We start from the raw sequence: 10448 nt of genomic DNA on the forward strand, positions 1-10448 counted from the left end.
TATATATATTTATTTATTTATTTATTTATTTCATTTAAATTTTAAAAGTGTAGTTCATCCACAAAGAATAATCCTTTTTTGCTCTTTTGACATTGATATTCAGTCGGGGTTTATTGAGAAAAATAAAGTCCTAAACATCATAGTGAATTCTTTGATATACATCAAAACATCATAGTGAATTTTTTGATATACATCGAAATATCATAGTGAATTCTTTAATATACATTGCATTTCGAAAATATGAAATCTTGAGAAAAAAAAAAGTTTAAATTGCAAACATTACATAATTCGCGAACGAATTGTAGTACTCATTGCACACTGGACGCTATGAACAATAAGCGACGAACAATACTTACCTAATGAGAATTCTGCTATTCATCGTGTAAAAAGACGGAGTTTTCAAAGGATATAGCTCGTCGCTTATCACATCCAGTATGTAGAAGGCATAACATGCAATAAACATTAATTTAAAATAACATAATATCAATAAAATGATTATAATTTTATAATTTCACAATTAACAATGTTACTAAAAGCACCGCATGAGCGGGAAGACATGCAAAATGAAAATCCAATGCTTCTAGAAATCGAAGATCTTGCGTCTCTCGATCACATGTATGATTTAGATCATTCCATACTGGCACTTCGCGGAATTGCTAGATTTCATGTTGCCTCCGTAGCTTTTTGTGAGAAGGTAAATCATCACGTATGACTTACAGTCAGTCGTAACAATTATTCTCATCACAATTATTAAGAATTCGGATGGCATGAACCATTCAAATTTTTGTGTTGATATTAAAAATATAAAGACTCTTAATATTAAATATAAGAATTTTATGTGGAATCAACGGAACATCATTTGGTTGCATTGCGAAAAATTTGTAGAGTTATACAATCACGTGCATCACATTTTATATAATTCTATAGAGAAGTAATTTATAATTGTAATATTAATAAACACAAGAGTCTCATTTTTAATACTATATTAAACTTAAAATGCGCTTTTTATATTTCGTATTTCAGCTTGAGTAATCAAAATAAACAGACAGTGATAACATATGAGATATTTGAAAATAGAATGTATAAATGTACCTAATCAGTTTAATTGCATATGCAGGTATGTTCATTTGTCGATGTCATCTATGTAACTATTAACTTTGTCATCATGACTTCCTGAACATCATGTTTCACTTTTTTCCTGATGCGGAAGTTGTAACTGATCTCCTACTTGCGGCCACCCTGCGCACATCGATACATTAATATTTTAAGTTTTAACATTTATAATTTTTTTTTATTGTTCATTACTGTGATGTAATAATTTACTATATACCATAGTTATTTGACTATGTTTCATATATATATATGTATTATCTATATATTAATATTGTTATATATTATACATTATATATTAACTCTTATTTGTTATACATTATTATGTATATCGATTATATTCCAGTTTCATTTTAATATTGTAATTTAATAAGTACAAAAATAAATATATTTTATTACTGTCCGAAATTTTCATTATTTGTGTTTTTTGTGCAAATATATGAAATAAATATTTTAACAATATACATATCTTTTTCTCTTACGTACTTTTTTACTGGTAAACTCTATATTCTCAAAAATATCACGTAGGAGCATATTCAGATTTCCACCCGGATGTTATATCATCATTGTTGTTTATCGAAAATTAATAAGATTTAATTAAATTAGTTAAATAAGAATGACATGATATTCGCGGAGCATCGAGATAGAAATCAGAACACGTCTTAGAATGTATATTCTACGTAAATTAAAAGACAAGCTTTTAGTAAATATTTAATTGTATAATGAATAAAAAATTGAATGCGTGTAAAAATTATCTTTTAACATGTCAATTATTTCAGCGTATATTTAATTAGAATCTTATATGATTTTGTGTTACAATGTCGATCATCGTAACTGCGTGCCTGAAAAACTTCGTTCGTTGTATATCGGATTATGAAATTATTAAAATATTTACATCTCAAATTGAATTTGTTTAATTTTTTACAAATATCATTTAGAATTGTATTTAATTTTTTTTTATAAAATATCGTTTAGAAATTTTATTCTGACAAAACTATTACATTAAAACGAATTATCATACCATAATTGCAAAATTTTTCGTCAGTTCACGCTGCTATTATAATAAAATTTTTTCACAATTTCTTTATCGATAAAGACTAAAGAGGTAATGATATGATTTGCATGAATGTTGTAAACGTTTATTGTACGATTTTTTTATGACGTTAATTATTTTTCGAACAGAAAAATATCGCACAGGGTGCTTGTCTTATCATAATTTTTTCATTTCCGTTAGCGTTTATTATCTGATCGAAGGATAAATCTGTATATGTATAATATTTACCAAGCTTCTACAGTTATCTAAGACTCTGATGTAGGTACAAAGCCTATGATGAATGAATAAATGAATGTACCGATGTAGATATAAAGCTTGTCACTTCTGTTCTGTACGTATCATTTTGTGGCTGGCTTTACGAAACAGCACAGTGAAATATAGTAAGCATTTTTAAAAAAAATAGGACTGAATTCAAAGACGAATAACTTCAGGTTAGTCACTTTAGCGTATTGTTTATTATCAATACTTTATATGTCTGCTTTTTATTTCTTCATTAGATCTAGACTGTAGAACTTTTTTTCGAATTTTCATGAAATACCAAATATATATCTATTTCACTTTAAATTCTAGTAAAAGTATAGTTCAGCTGCAGAAAGATCATTTTTCTTTTAATATTGATATTTAGTCGGAGTTTATTAAGGAATATTTTAAGTAAAGACTCAAACATCCTCCCAAACATCATATCGAATTGTTTGATATACAGGTTTTACAACTATCGTACAATAAGTAAGTGTATTCTAAAGATAAAGTAAAAAATCTTAATACGAAAATGTCGAAGCTACAATAGTTTTTGAATTCGATAATTGATCAAAGATAGTTTGTAATTCAAAAACTATTATAGCCTTGACATTTTCGTATTAGGATTTTTGTCTTAGGATGTTACAAAGAATTCAAAAATAATGACAGAGACAATAAAAGTAAAATAGTTTTTGACATATAATTATTTAAAGTTAGCTTGTAATTCAAAAAATTATTGTAACGTCGATATTTTTGTATTAGGATTTTTACTTTTTAGAGTACCGTAAAAGTATTGTACGATGATTGTGACTCTGTGTATATTGCATCAAAAAATATGAGATAAATAATGCATAATGATATGTGTGAGAAAAATATATGAATACAAAGTTTTAATGAATTCTATGACACATAATACTCAATGTGACAACTAAATTTACAGATGGAAACCATAAAGAAATATATAAAGAATTGAGAATTATTAATATCTATCATCTGATATAGTCTTCTTCCGATCAATTTTTATCATTTAAATGTATAACGAATCGAATATCCGAAACTCTTCTCCTGAATCGCTTAATTCTCTCATCTATACATTGAATCAATAACACGTTTTTAAATCCCTTTTTATTATAAATTTCAATTTAAGAAATACTAAATGACAATATGCACGTCTAAAAGACATGCATGAAGATATTAAAGATGTCTTCTGACATATACGTGTATATCTAAAAAATATCTCGAAAGCATCATAAAGACATTTTTTAGACATTATTCGTTGTCTAGTGATTTACCGCCAGCATTCTTAAGCATATTCTTAAAAAAAAAGGAGTTTAAATTGCAAACATTATGTAACTCATAAACATTACGAATAAATGTAAAACAGCAAATATTAATTAAAAATAATATAACCTCAACAATAGTTATAATTTTACATTATGTGTGATATGTAATATATGTTTTATATTATATTTAATTGTATATTAAACTGTAAAATGGAAAATTATAACATCGAAGTTATGTTATACATATATTTTTTTAAATTAATAGTAGTGAGAAGTTTTTAAACAATTCTATTTAGAATAATTTTACTTAGAATAGTATTTTTAGAAATAATTTTAGAGTCATATAAATAATTTTCTATAAATAATTTTTTCTTTAAATGATTCTATATTCTGATATAAAATATTGCAAAAATCGAATATCTAATACAAAATTCTGCAAATGACAAATATTATACATATATCTAATAAAAAATGCAAATGACAACTATTCCTATATATGTCATAAATTAAAGATTATAGGCCCTTTAATAAATATTAGGTCGGGGAAAAAGTTTCTTCATATTGTATTTAAAAAAAATTTTTTGCAAAAGTTTTTTATTTGTTGCAAAATTTACGTTACAATTATATTATTCGTTAGAAAAAAGTTTAAGCTTTAAAAATCTGTTTTTTTTTTAAATTGCGATATGATGATTTTTATCCGAGTTATGAGCAATCAAAGTTAGAATACTCCTTTACTAATTCGCGAAGAATTCAGATACAAAAATCATAGGAACATTTTTAAATAATAATTTTGTAACGAAAGCTTCAAGTTTTCACGATAGCTAATCGAAAATTTTCGTAAATTTTTTTTGGACATGTGAGAAATCCCCAAAGTTATAATAAAAGAAAATTTTTCATCTTTTTCAGCTCGTAGTTTTAAATGTAAAAATTATCAAATTCACAGAAACTAAAAAAAAATATAGTGTAACCTTTCGAAAGTAGAGATTTCAAGCTTTAAAATACTTTTTTTAAATTTTGTTCATTTTTGACAAAGATATTGTATATACAATTTTTAAAAATACGATAAATTTTTTCCCCAACCGAATATATTGTTTCAACTTGTCAATGCAGTAAAAAGTGTTGTGTTATTTTAAACTTAAAAAAAAGTACAATACTATATATCTTATATAAAAGAAATCCAAAAATTTAAACATTCAAATTATTTATACTTTGAGAAAAAAGTTGTTAACTTATGAATATGGAAGCCAGTTGGAAGAAAAAAAAACGTGATAAATGTCGTCGCGAATGAAATGGTAAAAATTGTATTTGCATTTTGTAACACAACAAGGAAGAACAATAATTTGTCGAGAAAATTCTTCAATTCCAATTCCACTTTTAGAAATGGCTCTAGAAACATCGACATGGTTAAACAAATGCTTCATAGAGAAGATTCTGCAAAAGTGGGAAAACGACAATTCGATTCAAGTGATCGACATATTTTCAAAACCGGCCACAATGAAGGGCGACAACTATCTCAGCGATATGATTAGGATTACTGTCGATTTTTCACGCAGCTCTATGATCAAAGAGAAAAAATCAATTATTATCAAAATTTCGCCTGTACTTGAAAGTATTCGACAAAAACTGGTAATTAATTTAATGTGTATAATATTTCTAATATAGAGAGGAAAAGAAGTTAATATAACATGTACAATGTTTTTAATATAAAAAGAGGATAGAGAAAGAGAGAGAGAGAGAGAGAGTTATAATTGTGGCAAATTTTATTATTTTGGAATACATTTTTGTTTAACAGAAAGGTTAGAATATTTTTGTGTAATGAGTAATTAAAGTAGGGATTCTTATTTCTTAAGTAAAAAAGTCGATTTTCTTGAGAATTTCTTTTTAATGAAAGTATATACGAGACTAAATATTTAAATTCTAAAATGTTATACTTAAATGTAAGTTAAAATAACAATTTTTTTTATTAATTTCGATCGAAATTACGTCTGCTGTCTTTCCTCAAACATATAGTGTTTTGTTACTGATTCGCAAGATATCTTTCATTCAGATAATTTAAAATGTAAAAATATGATAGTAATTGATTTTATATACATATAATTATCGTTTGATATAACTATTTGTTATATACATATTTATATTTTTATTGTAAAATAAATGAGCCAATTTTTAGAGCGAAATTGATGATTTACATTTGACAAGTTGCATTTTCTTAACTATCAATTCTTTTTTGCCTGTTCACCAAACGATAAATATATGTATATATAAAAAATCAAACAGTATACAAACTTTTATATTTCAGATAATCTGAAGCAAAGATAACTTGTTAATTAGTGACGGAGGACCAAGTTTGAGGAGAAATAGCAGGCGTAATTTTTGATAAAATTTAATAAAGAAATAACATTTAAATATATTAAAACAATATTCCAGAATTTAAATATAATGACTTTATACTTTTTGTTAAAAACATTTCCAATAGAATCAACTTTTTCCACCCAAGAAATAGAAACCTCCTAAAATAAAATTATTTTTATGAGTCAAGTTTAAAAAAAAACATATATATATACACATATATTTAAACAAAAGTTTCAAAACAAACCTTAAAACTTTCCACTATCACAAAAATTTTATATGAGTCTTTATATAAGTTTTTATATCACAAATAATTTCATGTGCTTGTTAGATTGAAGAATTTCACTTATATTAAATAAACTTATCATATATAGATCATAGAAATGGATGTCTTTCATATCGAGATGTTGATGATGTCAGATACTCTGGATAAAATGAATAAGTTGTTAGGACCAAAGCACCGCTTGAGCGCGAAGATTCTCTACATGCAAAATGAAAATCCAACGTTTCTGGTGATGGAAGATCTCGCATCTCTCGATTTTCGAATGGCTGATCGCTTGTCTGGTCTTGACTTAGATCATTCCATATTGGTCCTTCACGGTCTTGCCAGATTTCACGCAGCTTCCGTAGCCCTATGCGAGAAGGTAAATCGCACGCGCAATTCATAATCAATCGCAACATCTCGTTGCATTATTAAGAATTTAGATCAATGAATACATTATTTTCCTTTAGAAAACGTCTTTTCAACATTTGTATTATCTGAACTATATCATAACTTTCTCTAAAAAACGATCAGTTCTAAATTTGTCAGAAAATTTTATGATACAATTATTGTCTAAATTTTTTGTTTATCTAGATCTACATACATGGCAGTGAAAATGTTTTAGTCCGCACTTCAAACATAATTATTTTTCTTCTTTAATATAAATATTTTAATATTTAGGAACCAAAGCAGAAAGAGATGTATTTGAAAGGAATAATTAATAGCCAGCATCCGGCAGAAATGAAAGATATTTTCATTAAGAGTACTAAAGCTTTAGCAGACGAGATTATGAATTGGCCGGAAGTGAAAAAGTAAGATTTGCATTTAATTAAGACAATATTTATTGCTCTACTTTTTAATGTTCAAGATATTTTATGATACGTGACACAAGGAAACTAATATAAAAAGGGAAAATACATTAAAAAGAAAATTGCAAGTATAAGTACAAGTTGTGCATTGTTTAAAGAAAATATTCATATTATTTTTGCTTTCATATTTACATGATTTCAAATTTATTTGATTTTTATTAACAGATATTCGAAAAAAATTGCTAAACTCTCCGATCACATCTATCAAATAGGAGTGACTGCATTCAAGATGTGTGAAGACGAATTTAATGTTATTAATCATGGTGATTGTAATGTGAATAATATGTTGTTCAAATATGACAATAATGGCAAGCCTATTGATCAGATTTTTGTAAGTATCATCAAGTTATAAAAATATATCGTCTAAACATCCCCATTGATTTATTATATTCACTTTATCTTGCAACTAAGAACTAAAATCAAATAAAACAATTCATGAAATTTTTAATTTATACTTTCATATGATATGACTATATTGTTAAAAGATTAAATTTAGTTTAAAAATTTATTATACTTACAAGTATCTTTTATATTTATAATTAGACAATATATGTGAATTTTATTACAAACAAAGTTTATTACAAACATAGCTCAATTACTACATGCTAATTATCTATATTTTTGAATGTTTATTATAATTTTCATAATTAAGTATAAATAATATTTCATAATAAAAAGAGAGATATAAATTTGTACAACGATATTACATATTAAATAAATAAATAATATTTCGAGAAATTCTATTACAGTAAGTAGCGCAATTTAAGCATCCGCAATTTCAGCTTAAACAATCAAAATAAACAGTAATAATATATGAGATACTTGAATATGGAATGTATTTTGAATAAATGCAATGTACTTATTTAGTTTAATTGCGCATGCAAACTTATTTGTTTGCCCATCTATGTTTGTCATCTATGTAAATTATCATCTTTGTCTTCGCGACTTCCTAAATGTGATGTCTCACTTCTTTCCTGATGCACAGGTTTTATCTCCAAACAATTGCAGTAGACATAAAAAATTGACAATCAAAAAAATTTATTTTATTGTAGGTAGACTTTCAATTATGCGTCTACGCATCGCCGGCACTCGATCTTCTCTATTTTCTCAATTCAAGTGTTTCCTTCGATGTCATTGAAAACAAGAGAGATATTCTATTAAATGAATATCTTGGCATCTTGTCAACGACTATGAAGCAGTTGAACTGCAAGACGCAACCGCTCACCATGAAGGAACTAAAGACTGCTTTAAAACGAAAAGCTGGCTATGGTATGATGACATCTTTTACCGCTTTACAGTTTATGCTATGCCATAAAACTGAGGCGAAAGATTTGGATGAAATGTTGGGCACTGGTACTTATATAAATCCAGGTTTAAAGAATGAGAGTTATAAAAAAATATTAATAAGAAGATTGCCACTGTATGACGAGTGGGGTTTACTGGATCTTTAATGTATACAGTTCTATTTATGATAAAAAATTAAATAGAGAAAATAAAATAGAAAAGAAATAGAAATCTAGGAAATATTAGATGCAAATAATTATAACAAGTATATTAAAATTAATAGAAGCAGAATTATGTTAATGTACTTTTTAAAAAAAGTTTTTTTAAAATATACAGACGAAGAATAGTTATTATGATCGACTTATCTTTTGGTTTAAAAAAATTGGAATTATTTGTTTGATAATAGACTTTCATTTTTTATTCTTAAGATTTTAAAATTATAATACATCAGTGTTAACAGTATGTATACACATACATACATACATTTTATTTTTTTATGTAGATACTGTCTAATTCAACATGAACAACAAAAAAGTTAACAAAAAAATACTATTGAAAGAGATGTATATAATATTATTCTATTATATCAATGTAAAAATAATGTACAAATTAATTAAGATATCAAATAAAATATTTTAGTTTATATTAACATAAAGTGTGCGTAAGAAAAATTGAAAAAATATTACAAAGTAATAATTAAGTAATAAAATAACCAGATCCTATGATATACCCAAATTTTGTGATTTTTTTACCGAATCTAAAATTACAAATTGGTGGTCAATTTAAAAAAAAAACATCTTATTCTGCTGACCATAATTCATATTCTGATTCATATTTTTTTATGTGCTAGCACTAACGTACAATTACTAATTGATTGTAATTGATTATGTTGATTATTAATAGTAAATTTTTAATATTAATCGCAAATGCTTGCCGCACGAATACATTATTAACTTAATGTAAAGTATAATGGAGATATCATTTGTCAAACGGTGATTGGACATTATTAATGTAATTGAATTTTACTTTTAATAAAAGTATCACCTCAAATAAAAAGTATCTCTGTGTTTTGTTAGTTAAATTTTTTTATAAATTACCTGATCATGTTTTTATTAGATTATACGTGTGTATAAAATAAATAAAAAAAATTTAGTAATTTCTTTAATATATAATTTTATATAACGTTATAATTATGTTCCCAGACTGAAACCATAAAAAATATATGTAAAAGATTATGAATATTTATTAATATCTGTCATCACATTCAATATAATTTCTATCCGTTTCCTAACAACGTTTACATTGCTTATACAACGATTGTCTATTGAAGTTCTTCTTTCTGAATAACCCTCGATTCTTTCTTCAGCATTGAATCGATTGCAGATCTTCAAATTCCTTTCTTTTCATTGTAAATTTCACTTTAGGAAATAAAAAAATATCCCAGGCCATATGCATGTCTAAAAGTTGTCATAAAGACAATCACATCATTAAAACGTCTTTTGAGATATAAATCTAAAAGGTCTCATAAAGATGTCTTCTATAAGCTTTGTTCGTTGTCTGAATGTCAATCTATTTTAGCGTCGGCAGGAATCGCGTTCTTGAGAGAAAAAGAATTTAAATTGCAAACATTATTATGCATACGTAACGCACAAACATTATAAACGAGTATAATACATTAAACATTTATTAGAAATAAACACACATTATTAATATTAATAATTTCACAATTCAACAATAATTGTTATGTAATTGTTATGATACATGAGTTATATAAATTATAATACATTAACATTTACATTGTAAAACATTAAATTAAAAGAATAAAATCCTGGTTGAGGTAACATATTTCGCATGTTCTTTTTTTTCAGGTTTTATAATAGCACTAATCGAAGATCTAATTTAATTTGGGAGGAATACTACTATTTCAGTTTGATTGTGTTGTAAGTCTGAAAGTAATCAGCGCAGTCACTTGACTTAAATTTATTAAAAATATTTACTTA

General features: G+C 25.7%; 1 protein-coding gene across 1 annotated transcript in view; it reads left to right on the forward strand.

Annotated features, from left to right (window-relative positions):
* Positions 1-8615, forward strand: part of LOC108692838 — a 16196-nt gene extending 7581 nt beyond the window's left edge. Inside the window, exons 7-11 of the mRNA XM_018201343.1 lie at positions 5063-5310; positions 6408-6677; positions 6977-7107; positions 7330-7495; positions 8217-8615. Of these exons, the coding sequence (XP_018056832.1) occupies positions 5063-5310; positions 6408-6677; positions 6977-7107; positions 7330-7495; positions 8217-8615 (1214 nt within the window). The remainder of the gene's footprint in view (positions 1-5062; positions 5311-6407; positions 6678-6976; positions 7108-7329; positions 7496-8216) is intronic.
* The last annotated feature ends 1833 nt before the right edge of the window (positions 8616-10448 follow it).

Source organism: Atta colombica, unplaced genomic scaffold (genome assembly GCF_001594045.1).
Source record: "Atta colombica isolate Treedump-2 unplaced genomic scaffold, Acol1.0 scaffold83, whole genome shotgun sequence".
In the NCBI taxonomy this organism is placed as follows: Eukaryota; Metazoa; Arthropoda; class Insecta; order Hymenoptera; family Formicidae; genus Atta; species Atta colombica.